The sequence below is a fragment of the Erpetoichthys calabaricus genome, chromosome 2 (assembly GCF_900747795.2).
Source record: "Erpetoichthys calabaricus chromosome 2, fErpCal1.3, whole genome shotgun sequence".
NCBI lineage: Eukaryota > Metazoa > Chordata > Cladistia > Polypteriformes > Polypteridae > Erpetoichthys > Erpetoichthys calabaricus.
In genome coordinates this window covers 138,149,933-138,165,266 of record NC_041395.2, presented here as the reverse complement: position 1 = coordinate 138,165,266, position 15,334 = coordinate 138,149,933, and the positions used below count along the sequence as shown (strand labels likewise).

General features: G+C 38.4%; 1 protein-coding gene across 19 annotated transcripts in view; it reads left to right on the top strand.

The window, feature by feature from the left end:
* The window catches only part of dlg1a (discs large MAGUK scaffold protein 1a), a 525,807-nt gene that overhangs the window by 232,273 nt on the left and 278,200 nt on the right, over window positions 1-15,334 (top strand). Inside the window, exon 1 of one of the 19 annotated variants that reach the window (XM_051923940.1) lies at window positions 3,055-3,498. The exons of 17 other annotated variants lie outside the window; for them this stretch is intronic. In XM_051923940.1, the coding sequence (XP_051779900.1) occupies window positions 3,277-3,498 (222 nt within the window). In that variant the 5' untranslated portion in view covers window positions 3,055-3,276. Of the gene's footprint in view, window positions 1-3,054; window positions 3,499-15,334 lie in introns of those variants that run through there. One more of the 19 variants, XM_051923941.1, reaches the window with a different exon arrangement.

Sequence of the window (15,334 nt, the reverse complement as noted above, 5' to 3'; positions counted from 1 at the left end):
AGCGAGGTCTTGCAATACGAGTAGTACGTATACGCTTCGTCTGCCGAGCGTCACATGATCACAACTGAGCCGATGGTAGTTCTTACTCTCTCTCGCTGCGGGATTGTGGATAATCGTCTCCCATGCTCGGTCTCATTCGGCGTGCCTCACTTGTGTAGTCAACATCCGTACGAGTGTATACTGATTACTATAGCATTGTGACCACGTGTGTGTGCGTAAAGCATTTTTAAAATTTTGTGTCAAGTGTAGTGACTGTTCTTTAGTAACTGTACTGTAACAAAAAAAATTTGTACAAAATCACCACCCGAATAACCCTGTAGCAGTGCAACCGATGAATCTGTTTAACGACAATGCAATGTCACATTTCTGCAAAATCTTCAAAAGGAGGCAAAAGCAACTGTCATTGGATAGGTTCCTTGTTAAAGTTGGAAAAAAAAGAAAGATTCCAGTGAGCCAGCAGACAGCAGTGATTCCGTTAGTTGTATTGAAAGTCGTCCTACACAATAATCCTCCTCTCCTCTTTCTTGTCTCCCACACACTAGCCACGATTCTTTTCAAAGGTAAAGTGCAGGTTAATTTGTTTTATGTATTTTTACTTTATGTTTTGTATTAATCATTTTTATATGAATATTTTTGGGTTGTGGAACAAATAATCTGTGTTTCCATCATTTCATATGGGGAAATTCACTTTGATATACGAGTGCTTTGGATTACAAGCTCGTTTCTGGAAAGAATTGTGCTCGCAAACCAAGGCACCACTGTGTTGCCCTTAGAAGTGTAGGCCTTTCATTAAGAGAAATTGCAAAAAAAAGTATCAGTGTCAGTGAGTATGGTGTCCTACGCAGTCCAAAGGAAAAACTTACCACCCAATCAGAAGAAAGTTTCTGAGGGTCACCAGCTTGCGTGATAAGTGCCTCACAGCACACCAGCTTTAAGCACAGCTTAACAGTGGTCAAAAAAGCAAGTCTCAGTTCCTACTATAAAGAGGAGATCATTCTAGTGTAACTGTACATGTTTTGGGGTTATATGTTTCTTAACCCACAAAATGCATTAATATGTTACTGCAGGGATACCATATAGTACCACTTTGTGGTGATGTCCATTTTCATAGTCATTGAGATGCTGTATTTATAATATTGTGTAAACTATTATTTAAGCTCAAGCTTTGCCAGTTGTAATGTATAATATTTTTAGCCTTTCTAGTTTATTAACTTTACCTCTTCCTTTAGAAATAAACTGAAAGTGGTATGTAACAATAATTCACATTTTGGTATCTTCATTGAATAATGTCAATAACAACATTTGGAGTTAACTCTTCAAGGTCAAAAGTATATGCTTGAGGAAAATGCACCCCTGGAGCTAAAAAGCTACACCAGAGGAATACAGACAGTGAAGTGAAGTACGCAGCCAGCTATTTTGCAGTTTGTTTGCAGTCTTGAGGCATAGGTCAATACCTGACAACACTTTGGCTCATACTTGTTTTCTGTAGATTTTTAAGATCAAGCTCCTTGTGACTCTGGAAACTTGTGTCTGCATGTTTTTAATGTTTACATTCTATTTGGTATGAAGTCAGTTCTCTATGGACTAAATTATGTAATGTTTTTAATTTTATTAAGCCTATGTTCACTGCAAAGCGTGCTATTTTAAATCATGTATTTATTTTGTAATAAGCATAAATACATATATAATTTATATGGCTGAAAATTAAATAAATTATATATGATATTAGGGTAGCTTCATTGAGCATTTATGAATATTTTTTGGATTTAGTCATTTGTTTCAGTATTTCCTGGAGATTTGTTCTGAGTAGTAAAAGGAGAAAATAATTTAAGAAAGACGTAAAGTCAGGCTTAGGTGATACAGGAAAAATATCAACAGCACTTCGGTGTACAAAGGGAAACGGTAGGACTAGAATTTGTAGTAGATTTAGTGATAAGGTATTTTTTATTTAATTATTTTTATTGATAACATTTTTGATCTTCTTTCAATGCAAATTTTCTGTTTAACAGAAAAAATAATCACCTCAATATTGGGTAATACCGCAACAGGAATAAAATTAGAGAGTATTTAGACTGCAGGAAGGATTTCATCCTGCCCTGGGAAACATGCAGATGGTTTCCATGGATTGATCACTCTGGGAATATTCACTGCTGTGCATGTGACTTCATTTCCCAATTTGCTGGACACCTGTGGCAGACATGAACTTAAAAACAGAAAGGAGGTTTTTCAGAGATGCTTTGCAGCAGACAAATGCATTTTTTTTCTCTCGAATTATTAGGAGTCTGAAACAGCTTCTTATAAACACCAGTTATTGGCTTATCCTTTCTTGGAGTTTTCCGAATTAAATAAATCAGTAAACAGATGCAAACACCATTTCAATATAAATTTCTTCTGGGATATATATCGTATACTTTTTTATTTTGCATGTACTTAGTGTTTCTGGTGGTCTTTGTGATTTGAGGATTATTTGTTAGTGTATAGAGGATAGTTATTTTACCTGGAGAATGATTTTTTTTTTCTCTCTCATAACCGTTTCAAATTTCTTTTTTTTGTTGCTTCATAGATGCTACATCCACTAGTTAGTCAGAAGCATTTTTTTTATTTTAGTGCTGATCACTTAGAAGAAGAGAATGTTTATCAAAGCCAGATGCAAGAAATAAGCAGGCATTTCGGAGGACAGCACCTTTTGATTCAGCATTTATTTTTAATGCTTCTGGTGGTGTGTCTTTGGCTTTTAAAGGGAGGCTTTGATTGAGCCCTGCTAATTTGCCTACAAGTCTTCCTTTACCCAGTGCATTAGATTAGGAAGCCCCAGAGATTTTACTAGTCCAATGCCTGCAGAATATGTACCTGCTAATTGACCTCACTTCCTGGCTTTCAGGCTCCCTACTTTTCTGCAAACAAAAGAACTCTCATCCTTTGATCGACATAGATCTATCTCTATGGGCAGGAGACAGGGAGAAAACTTGGGGGGGTGGTAGGGAGAAAAAAATGTTTTGCTGTGCAGCCCTTGCTGAGTTGTTCTAATTTGCCCTACATTGTCTGTAATAAATAAAATTTCAGGAAGCTTGTATTTCAAGGGAATGGCTGCTATTAGTCGTTAGCTTTGTTTTGTATGTGATATTATTTTCATTTATTTATTTATTTTCCAAATTACGGCAAGGATGCAGTAATTCTATCTGGAGTTTCTCTGAGCATTCTCCATTCAACAGCTGGTACTTCTAGAGAGAGAGAGAGAGTGTGTGCCTGCCAGCACCCATTTGCCGAGCGGTAGATATGAATTATATCTTTGGTAACAACACCCTCCTTTATTCGCGAGGTAACCGCAACACTAACTCAGGGCACACCTCGGCAGGGCACAAGCAGAAACAGTGGGCAAAGAGAAGCTCAACAGATGAGCTGCCGACCGAACCTTCACGATGGCAGCAGGTTGTTGCGTTTTTCACTCGGAGACATGGTTTCATTGACTGCATCTCGGTTGCAGCCACTTCAGCCCAGGTAACTCTACACTTAATTTTTCTTACTCTTTTTATTTTACCTGCCCCCTTAAAATAATTCCATATTTTGTAATTGCTTTTTTGCTTTTACTGGTTATCATATAATTTTAAATTTTTGTTTTACAATTATTGTCTTGTCACATGCATACACAGTTGTTTGTTTATCCAGGCTTGGGGATATTTTAAGAAGTCCCCTTTATTGGAGGAAGCAGGTTCATAAACTAAACACATTTATGGTTAAATTAGTTCATTTGAATTTAGATATGATTTTTAAAATTCAGCAGGAATTAATAACACCTAAAAATGTGTTATTTGCAGCAAAATAGCAATCATATACCAGATGTTTAAAATAGAAATCATTATTGCATACAGTAAAGGATTTTAATGATAATGAACATAATTGATCATTTCTTTTTTTGTGTATTACATTTGTTAGTATAAACCTGCCAGTTCCTAGTCATTAATATTACATATTAAAGAGCACTTTATAAAATGTTGCGTGTTCAGTGTATTCAAATAAATCCTTAATCCTGCATAACAGGTAATGAAAAGACAATTGATGTGCAATACTACATGATAATTGCCTATTTAAGTGTGGCATCGATTAGCAAGTAATTTGAGGAAATATATTTTGCAGTAGTCTTTTTTTCTAGAAAATTAAAAGCTTTATGTGTATAATTGTTTAATAGTATTAATTAGTATTAGTAGTTCATTAAGTCTTGAATTCCTGTAGAGCAGCTTTTGACTTGATAAACATTATTACAGTTGAACCTCAAGGTAGCCGGGTGAAATTGTGTAAACATACACTGCCTTTTGTTTGATGTTAATTGCATTCGGTGACTGTGCTTAGACTTAATTGTTCCCCCTGTAGTGGAAGATTATGTTTCAGTTGTCAATTTTATTTCATTACAAATTGATGGGAGATGAGAGATGAGAGAACAGAGTTTCTGCATATGATATGCCATACTAAGCTACATAGTTTGTCATCTGTAAACTAATCAAACCTTTCTCTGAAAGAATTATTTGTTGTAATTGTTAGCATAGCTTAAATTATGAATGATTGTTTTTTTTGGTGTTTATGTCTCTTAATCTACTTTACCATAAGTATTATTACAGTCATCAGTAAAGAATAAGTAAAGAAGCAAAAGTTCTATAGGTGTTGTATATAATTGTTTTTTTTGTTTGCCATTTCTTTTTGTTTGTATTAAATATTTAATATATATCATTTGATAAATAATATATAAAGATTGCTTCTTGTATATGAGATGATGATGGATTTATGTGTTTTTATTAGTTGTACATACATATTTGTTTATGCTGTAACGGTTTGGTTTTAAATAGTTCTCAGAAACAGGAAAGTGAAAATAGTGTTTAATCAGATTTATTAATATTAATATTTACACCTCTGAGAAAAGCAAAAAAAAAACCCACTGAAAAAATGGCAGTACTTAAAATAGTTTGTTTGCATGTAATTTTTGAAACTTTTGGCATTGCTTTCTGTTTAGTTATCACTCAGAGTGAGAAACCTCATTCTTCAGTTGTGTAAGATTTCTTTGAGGAAAATAACATCCACTTTAATAGAAAATGACATTAAGGAGCATTCTTTTTCTTGCTTTGTTGTTTGTGTTAGGAGTAATTTATAAAGCATAGGGTTTCAGGGATAAAACTGTTCCTTAAAGTTTACAACTGCTTTAAACCAAGAAGTAAGTTTTGACAGGTTTCCAGTAAAGCATATTTTCTGTATTTTTATAGAAGTTAAATTTAATTATTTGAGGCCAACTATCCATTTTTCACATGTGTATCAGACCCCAGCATTGAAAACTACTCCATTTCTAAAAGATTTTTTTTATCCTTAAATGCATTTCTTGTGCATTTGGATAAAATAGATGTACAGAATAAACAGTTAGTGCACATGTCAAGAACTTAAACCCAAATACTAGTAACTATAAGGGGTCTGTGCTAACCATTTCATAATTTTCTCATATTTACGACCATGTGTCCTGGTAACATCAAGTGTTGAAAGTAGAAAACCAATTAATGTATATGTGAGATAATTTGGCACTATACAGTTTCCAATACAATCTTTAGTACATCTCTCACTCATTGAATGTAATGACAGAAAGTTTTTAGGAAGCAGACTCTACCTAATTCCCTTTTGAATGGAGTATTTATATTTATGTAATGCAGTTAAATTGTTATGCCTTATAGTAGCAAAACTAGAAAAAAGGAAAAGAAAATTAATTTTGTAATTCAATTTTGTTCATAAAACTTAGCATACCTATTTGTAGTCTAAAATTTCAAGTTGCCATTGAAGCAAGTTTTTAACTGAACCAAGCGCAAAGTATTCATTGTATTGGAGCAATTTTCACTGCATTGTACAAAGCAAATCACGCTATGTTCCTTTACTTCAGATTAAGTATTTGTATATGGTGTACATACATGAATGTTTTCTTGCATTTCGCCTCAGTTGCTTCAAGCTGTTGTTCGTCGGGGGCTGATTTATTTATTCACTTTTAACTGCAATTAAATCCCTGTGTTGTGCCTCAAGTCCCAGAGGTGCAACAGTGTAAGTGTGTAAATGTGGGGGGATGGAGACAGGACTGATATAGCTACAGCATATAATGAAGGTAGATGGCAAATTAGAAAGCAATCATAAGCTGTGTTTTGAGAATTGCTTTATTTATTTCTTGCGAAAGCATGTTAAGAGCACATCATAGAATCTTCCTGTTCTGAGCTTCATTGGAGATGAGTGAGCATACATTGATCACTCCATAGAAGATGACTTTTTTATCTGCAGTTTCCTTTTTCATTAAAGCCTAACACAAAATAGTTTAAAAAGTGTATTCTCCTGTTTTTTCAGATGTTTCTTAATCCCATTGTAATATTGTTTGGCATCTATCTTGAAAGTCTTGCCCTTGAAGTAAAATACTTCATGTGCAGTGTCATGTAAGGAATAGTTTATTAGCTATGTAAACCTGAGAGGGTGGCAAAGTTAAGAGACTGAAATTTTGCATGATGACAGATTTACAATTGATATACAGAATGTTTATATAAACCAGGAATTCAATGTAATATAAGCATAGTAAAGTGTGCTGTTTCCAGAACTCAAAAATAATCGTCTTTTGAACACACTTCAGGAAAAACATTTGTATTGCATTTGTATTATTCAGTGCTCACAATGGAATTTGGAGGAGTTAGTGGTGGGAAAAAAAACACAGAATACCTGTATAACAATAAGATGTTTTACTATAGAGAGAATGTTATAATTGTATGCAGAAAAATATATATGCAGCTCTTTGCATTAATAATGAAACAGAAAGGTAATGTGCCTATTCAGTATAATGATGAATTAATAAAAACATATGCACTGAAATGTAAATGAGATACAGTGTGTGCATGTATGTATGTTGTAGCAGTAGAGGTGTGTGTCCACCTCTTGAACCCTCAGGTATTTTTTATTTTATAATAGTACAGTGCACCAAGCACCCTCCACTCCACACTACTCATATACACAATTCTCTCTAATAAAGCACAAATAAACACTCCTCCTCTCCCAGACACTTCGCCACCCTACCTCCCAGCTCAGCTCAGTGTCTGGGCTTTCCCAGAGTCTATTTATACACCCTGACCTGGAGGTGTTCCTGCCCAACAGTCCACAATTCCTTATTCCTTCCGGGTCAGGGTAAACAGTCCTTATCTTCAACCTGGAAGTACGTCATCTCTCCTGTTCACGTGACCAGGACGTACTTCCAGGTTATAGGGCACATATGAGTCCACGGGCTTCCCGACAGCGACTCCCAGTGATCCCCAAGGTATCCAGCAGGGCTGTGTATAAAAACTACATAGTCCATGAGGCCCTGCTGGAACTCGGGACACGTCCATGCTGTTGGGAGAGCTCCTCCTGTCAGCCTGGGGGTGAGGGCCGGAATAGGAAGCCGGCAATCCACCACAATGTATGTATGTGCATATATATATATATATATATATATGTATGTATATATATATATATATATGTATATGTATATATATGTATGTATATATATATATATATATATGTATATGTATATATATGTATGTATATATATATATATATATATGTATATGTATATATATGTATGTATATATATATATATATATATGTATATGTATATATATGTATGTATATATATATATATATATGTATATGTATATATATGTATGTATATATATATATATATATGTATATGTATATATATGTATGTATATATATATATATATGTGTGCATATATATGTATGTATATATATATATATATGTGTGCATATATATGTATGTATATATATATATATATATATATATATATATATATATATATATATATATAAAATATGATTTCCTCTTTTTGTGCCATGTAAAGGTTTTCAATTCACTATCCTCTGAAATGCAAAGTTTTGTTTTTTTTTATAAATACTCAGACCCACTCAAAACCAATTTAGGGTTACGGAATGTGGGGAACAGCCCGGACACAGACAGGTAGACATCATTTAAGCACCACAACACGTTTATTTACACAATATTTACAAATGAAACACACACACAACTCAGTGCCACAGCACGAATCACCTCAAAGTCCAGGCCTCACAATGCCTCTTCTCTCTTTCTCTGGTCCACCTACACTCCTCTCCTCCGAGCTCTGTCCTCTTACACCCGACTCCAGCCATCGAATGGAGGGAGGCGGCTCCTTTTATACACACCCAGATGTGCTCCAGGTGCCTCCCGATTAGCCTCCTCCGGCACTCCCCAGTGTGGCGGAAGTACCAGCTGTACACCCGGAAGCACTCTGGTTGTCCCTGGTCTTCTTACCCCCAGCACTTCCGGGTGTGGCGGAAGTGCTGAGGGCCAGGGCTCCATAGGCATTGGGGCGCCCCCTGGCGGTGACCACAGGCCCCTATAGGGTTGAACTTCAAAGCTCTGTTTCCATGGCCCCCAAAGCCACCAGGGCAGTCGCCCCCACGTGGTTTGCGGGAGGCGTAAGCCCTCCTCTGGTCCTCCTGGGCGTCCCAGCTGGGTACCACCCCCAGCCTCCTATGACAGGAAGAAACCAAAGCCTATCCAGGATAGCTTCAAGTACCAACCCTGGATAAGAAGTCAAATGTAATGCTGGCCATGAGAGGGAGGTGTCAAAACATACAGTGCATTACAGCTTTCTGAATGGCTACAGACCAATCTGAGCGCCCATGCTGACCTCTGTCCACCACCGTAAGCGGCTACAGTTGTGCTGTGAGCATCAGAACTGGACAGTTGAGCAATGTAAGATGATGGCCTGGGGCCTCATTTATATAACTGAGCATGGATTCAAGCAAATATGCACATGTGACAAAAACAGGAAAATACATACACCAAAAAAAGATTTATTATTCCAGGCGTACACACATTTCTATGTAATTTACCCTTTATAAATCACAATTACCTTATATGTATGTGAACTCACCTCAAATGCCACCTTGAAGCAATATATGGGGTGTGCTTCTCAACCTTATGCATACGCAGTCACAATGCTGGAGAAATTCTTTGGTTGGAAGAGCAGTGTCAAATCTGACTCATAGAGACATCTGACTGTGTTCAGCAGCTGTGTTCTGGGAGTCAGGGAAGGATGTAAGATGCCAGTGTCTGTCAGGGTAGTCACTGTTATTTGGCATATGTAATAACATGATTTCTGTTACAATGAATAGTACAGACCATATTAAAAACCTGAGGGTTCAGCCAGTTACCTTCTCAGTAAGCCTACCACCATGTACAGTAGCATCACATCTCTCAATGCTACTTTACCTTAAAATCAATTAATTATGGTTTTACTCAAGACTCAGAGCTGCAACATTTGTCAGTCTGATGTTGGCATCACTGACGACCTGTGCGTTAATGGAGTGTCACTGCTAATGGTTAAAAAAAGCAGCTTCACTCTCAAAGGTGCCCTCATTGCAATATAAGAGGAGTAAATGGTTCTGATTACGTTGTGAGAACCAGACACTGCTGCAAATTGCCTTTTATTGTTGGCAAAAAACATGTTATGTTGTATGTCTGTTTACCCACACCATGTGAAAACTAGGTGTAGCACCTTGTGTCCTGTACAGTTCTAGTAATGTGGACATGACAAGTGAATCTTGGCTGAGAAATTTCTGATCTGTCTGCCAGGTCCTTGAGAAGTGATAACAGGAAGCTGATATAAAGTGGCGAATAACCAACAGTACAAGTACATAGCATTGGCCCCCTTATAAGGGAAGTAAAATAAAGCCTGTTTATCAGATTCATCACTTGCAGTGTAATACATTCATCATGGCAAAGCACATTATAGTAACTACTTGGGGATGTGTTATTACTGTATGGTATGTAAATGAATAGACAAGAGCCAGAAAAAGGTTTTGTGCAGCCTCCCATATACTTGAAGCCTGGCTGTAAATTTGAAAATTGATTGCACAGTAGTACAGATTAGATTCTAGGACAGAAGGAAGAGGAAGTGATGTCGCCGGGGCCGGGTGGAATTTCCCTTAACTGGTCTACAGTGGAAAGAGAAAAAGGAGTAGCACACCTGGTCTGGCATGAAATTACCCTCATTCGAGCCCTTTAGCTGCCTCCTATGCACACAACCGAGAAGTCGTGAACCTGAGAAAGAGCATCGGCATTGGCATGGAGGGATCCTTGTTGATGAACAAGCAAAAACTTGTAAGGCTAGAGGTCAAACAAACACCTGGTGACCCACGGATTCGACTCCTTGTGAAGGGCCATTCACTGTAAAGTTGCATGATCTGTAACAAGGGTGAACTCCTGGCCCAAGAGGTAGTATCTCAGCTCTGTAATCACCCATTTGACCGTGAAGGCCTCCCTCTCTACCACCGCATACCTGGTTTCTCATTCCAGCAGTTTCCAACTCAGGAACATGACGGGGTGTTCAACACAGTCGACGCTCTGGGTCAGCACGGCACCAAGACCTGTATCCGAAGCGTCCCTTTGGAGAATGTAAGGTAAAGAGAAGTTAGGAGCTTTCAAGACTGGTGCTGACGTAAGGGCCTGCTTCAAGTCTCCAAATGCAGCGTCTGCCTTATCAATCCATACCACATTGTTCGGGGCCTCTCTCAGAAAATCAGATTACAAACCGCCGGTAGTAACCCACTAAGCCAAGAAAGGCTTGGACTTGCCGCTTGGTCCTCAGACAGGGCCATTTCTATTTGGCATCCACTTTGGAGCACTGTGGCTTCATTGTACCCCAACCCACTAGGTAGCCTAAATATTTGGCTTCGTCTAATCCAAAGAAGCATTTCTTTGGGTTAATCCAAAGTCTGGCCTCACCAAGTGCCCATAATACTGCTTGGACCTGCTGTAGGTCTTCCTCCTATGCACTGGAATAGATGACCATGTCATCCAGGTAGGCAGTACTGTATGAATTATGAGGCTGGAGCACTTTTTCCACCCGGCACTGGAAAATCGCAGGTACCCCATGTAACCCAAATGAAAGGACACGATACTGCCAGTGACCTTTAGGGGTGCTAAAAGCAGTCTTAACCTTCACGGAGTCCGTTAAAAAAACCTGCCAGTATCCCTTTGTCATGTCAAGAGTGGTCAAATATTTAACCTGTCTTAGCCTTTTGAGGAGGTTGTCCACTCGTGGCATTGGATATGCATCAAATTAGAGACTTGATTAAGTCGGCGGAAGTCATTGCATAACGTCCAACTTCTATCTGGCTTAGCGACCAAGATGATGGAACTGGACCAGGGACTATGACTTTCCTTTATCACTCCTAGTTCCAGCATGCACTTGATCTCAAGTTCCACTTCAGCTCCTTTTGCCTCAGGAAGGCGATACGGGCGTTCTCGAACTAAAACTCTGGGTTCTTTCACAATTTCTTGCGCAATCAGAGACAAATTCTTTCTTCTCCTTAACTTTGTAAGGGCCTTGCTAGTGGGCTAGCCATTTAGAATGTGAGGTAGGGACAAGGATCATGACACGATCCCCCGGGCAGAACTCTTAGAGAGACATACCCCGGTCATAATATCAGGTCTGTGCTGCTTGCATCTTTTCCATGTGACTTTTTAGCAGGAGACGAATCTTTCCAAATAATTGTGCGATATATTCTAATATATTTGTGGAGGGGACAGCCTCTTCCTCCCATTCTTCTTTTAAAATATTCAATATGCCCCGGGGTTGGCGTCCATACAACAGTTCAAAAGGTGAGAAGCTCATAGAGACTTGTGGGACTTTCCGATATGCAAAAAGGGCGAGCTGGGGGGAGAGAGAGCTGATCCCAGTTCCTTCCATCCTTGCTGATCACCTTGCGAAGCATTTGTTTGAGAGTCTGATTAAACCTCTCCACTAGACCTTTGATTTGAGGATGATACACCGTGGTCTTTAGATGCTTTATTTTAAGTAACTTAGCTGTTTTCCTTAATGTGTCTGAGGTAAAAGGTGTCCCTTTGTCCGTCAGAACTTCTTTAAGGATGCTGACTCGTGTCAAGACCCCTATCAATTCCTATGCAATGTCTTTAGTAGTAGCTGAGCGCAACTGAACAGCTTTGGGATACTGGGTAGCGTAATCCACTAGGACTAATATATATTTATGTCCTCTACTTGAGGGTTCCAGGGGTCACACCAAGTCGACCTTAATTCTTTCAAATGGGACATCAATAAGGGGAATGGGAACAAGACAAGCATGCCCCCCCCCCAGTAATTTGACACTCCAGGCATGACATGCAAAAGCAACAAACTTCCTCATTAATACCTGGCCAATAAAATTTAAGATTAATCCGCTTCTGTGACTTTTTGGTGCCCGGATGGCCTAATAGTGAAGCAATCACAAACCTTCCACCAGAAGGTCCATTTTGTTAGCAGCAACTTCCACACCTCCCTCATATGCTCCACTGCCCAATATAAAAGGTCATTTTCCAAAACAAAATTAGGACCCCATGGCATGGGCTGATGAGTGCGTTGGCCATTGACAAGAACCATTGCATTCTTTGCAAATTTAAGAGAATCATCATTCCATTGTTCCCTATTAAATGAAGTTGGCGTCTCTCTGAACTGATGGGAAAGTGGATCAGGACCATCCTCAAGGGGTGTGATTTCCTCAGCCAGCAATGGTCCAGGGATCGCCACGTTACACTGAGTGACTGCATCTTCTCTCTCCGCCGGCTGATTGCACTGTGTGGAGGCAGCTTGAGACGTATCGCCTCCATCTATGACTAGGCCCAAGACAGGTATAGGAGTGGAAGGTGCTAAAGTTCTTTTACTTTTAGACCAGTCCCGCCCCAGAATCAGGAAAGGTGGATTTGGAAGGACCGCTGCAGTTACATTTTTTAGCAATCCTTTGCAGTAGAGTGTTGTACCGTGTTAGCCATAGATTGATACAGGAGAAAGCAGAGTGAAATGACACCTTGTCTAATGATGGGGCCTTAGCTTCCTCGAAAGCTTGCATTTGTAATCTATTTAGTTAGCCAATAAAAGATGTGATTTCACCCTACTTTCTCCTTTAGTAATCCTTTGTAACTGATGAAACAGGTGGTGGACCTGTACCAGTGGGTTTCTCCATGGACGCAGGTTAGACTGGTCTTAACTCATAGCCACAGTTGCAGTAACACATGTCGGTGAGCCACAATGAAAATGTTGCTGCAGGAGACAAATAAGTCCGTGGTTTATTAAAAATGAACAGCTACCACTCCTGTAAGTGGAATGGCCAGAGGGTTCGTAAGTGCACAACACCCTACTTCCCTCACCATCTGCATTCACCATTGTCACCAGGCAGACAGTGCACCCACAAATCTGGGCAGCTCTGTGTTTGCTCTAAGTGGTGATGGGTGGGCCTGTGCTTCGGAGTGTGTTTTGTCTGGGTTTGACTAAGGTATTGTTTTACCCTCCCAGCCGGCAAGGCCGACCTAATAGTCTCAACAAGCTTCATAAGCTCGAGCATATTGGAATATCTTCATCTCCAGAGCGGCTGGGTGAGATGTTCCGGAAAGGCTGTTTATAAATAAGTAACAGGCAACCTGCTCCACTATCTGGCAGCGGTTATTTTCGTCTGGCCTTAGCCAGTGTCGCATCTTAGCCCATATTGCGAAAGTCTGTGTGTGAGCTGGCTGCTGTGGGTCACACTTCCATTGTTTTACGTTATTCATCTACTGGTCTGGGGCACCCCCACATTTAGCCAAGGGCTCTGTGTTGGTTGGGAGGCTGACACTCTCCTTTGAAAGAGCATAATAAGCCCCTTTTGCCTTCCCCATTTGGACCAACCCAATCCTTTTGGCCCATCTCACACACTCCCCGTGGTACAGGGTCTACACAATATTAGGCAGGGGTTTTTTATGTTGTGGCTGATCGGTGTATTTATTAAAATGTAGATGAGTTGTGAGCAAAGAAAATCACCTATTTTGAGTTAGTTCTAATTATCTTAACATTGGGTAGTATCATAATTAACAATAAAAGTACAGCATTTAAAGCTAAAGTGTTTTCTATAATGCTTAATTCATTTTATTACCATATTTGCAAATTAAAATATACATTTCATTCTGTGCTTATCTTTTTTTAAGGTTCTGATTTTATATATAGGCTTTGTTCACCTTGAATAACGTCAGTCTTTAGGGCCTTAAAAATTGCTGTCTGAAAACTTAAGGCATAGCATACAGTTTTTTTCAAGTTATCTGAATTATTTAGTGAATGTAAAGGAAGGTGGAAAAAATTGCCCATATGTTACCCTATACAGTACTGTATATTCCCTAGATTGAGAGTTTTCCATGAATTTCATATTTTGCTTATATTCCTCTGCTATATCAGAATAAGCATAATCTTGAGACAAGTTCCCACTATTTGTTTTATGTGCAGGAATGGACTGATTTTGGAATTTTTTTTAAGTGTATGACCTTAAGACAGTATATCCAAAAGTAAACTTTGTTTGTAAAAAAAATGTATTTTAAGGCACAATTAAGTTATAAACTAATCATATTTTTTGTGGTTGCAAGACAAAGATGTTAAGGATATTGACACTTATAGGGTTTGATAAAGATTTATTATCTCTGTTCATTCATACAGATTTTAGGGATATACTAGTACTATTTATCAGTATTACTATCAATCCATTATCACCCTCAGGTACTTGTACTTATACAGTACTTGTTACCAGCAATGGGTTATGTTTTTTTTTTTTTACAACTTTAATGTCAGGGAGCAGAAAATTTAAGGAGCGGCTGCAAAGCTATAAAGTGGCTGGTGGAAGTAAGTCAGTAAGTGAACCAAATACTCTTCTCATACAAAACATGGGAAGAATATGTGGAAGTTTTCGTGCCAGTTGTGCAGCATAGTCCCTGTTGCACACATTCCCCTTGCACAGTAATTATATTTCCTTATGTGTATAATCTTTGTGTTTGTGCAGGATTATACCAGGTTCCAAGTTTATTTCTGTTAGTGTTAGAATATATCTGAATTTATACTACATGACTTTTTATGTTTGCACATCCACCTTTATATTACACGACTTTTATGTTACTGCAGTTTATAATTTGTGTTATATGCTAGAGGAATGCCTGCACAGCAAGGTTGATTATTGGTTAGGATTCAAGCTAAACTTTATGTGGAGACACCACCAATGATGAGGCAACCACCACTTATTTGTGTTTTTTAAAAAAAATATATAAAAAAAAGGGTTAATGACTTTAATATCAAATTTTTCCACTATGGCCTTTTCCATTGTGTAGTGCATGACAATGAGAGTTCACTTTTTATTTTACATATAACATATATATGCACTGCTGCTGCCCAAAATTTTGAAGAAAGCACCCCTTGATATTTAAATCCCTCATAAATTTTGCTTGCATCATCTT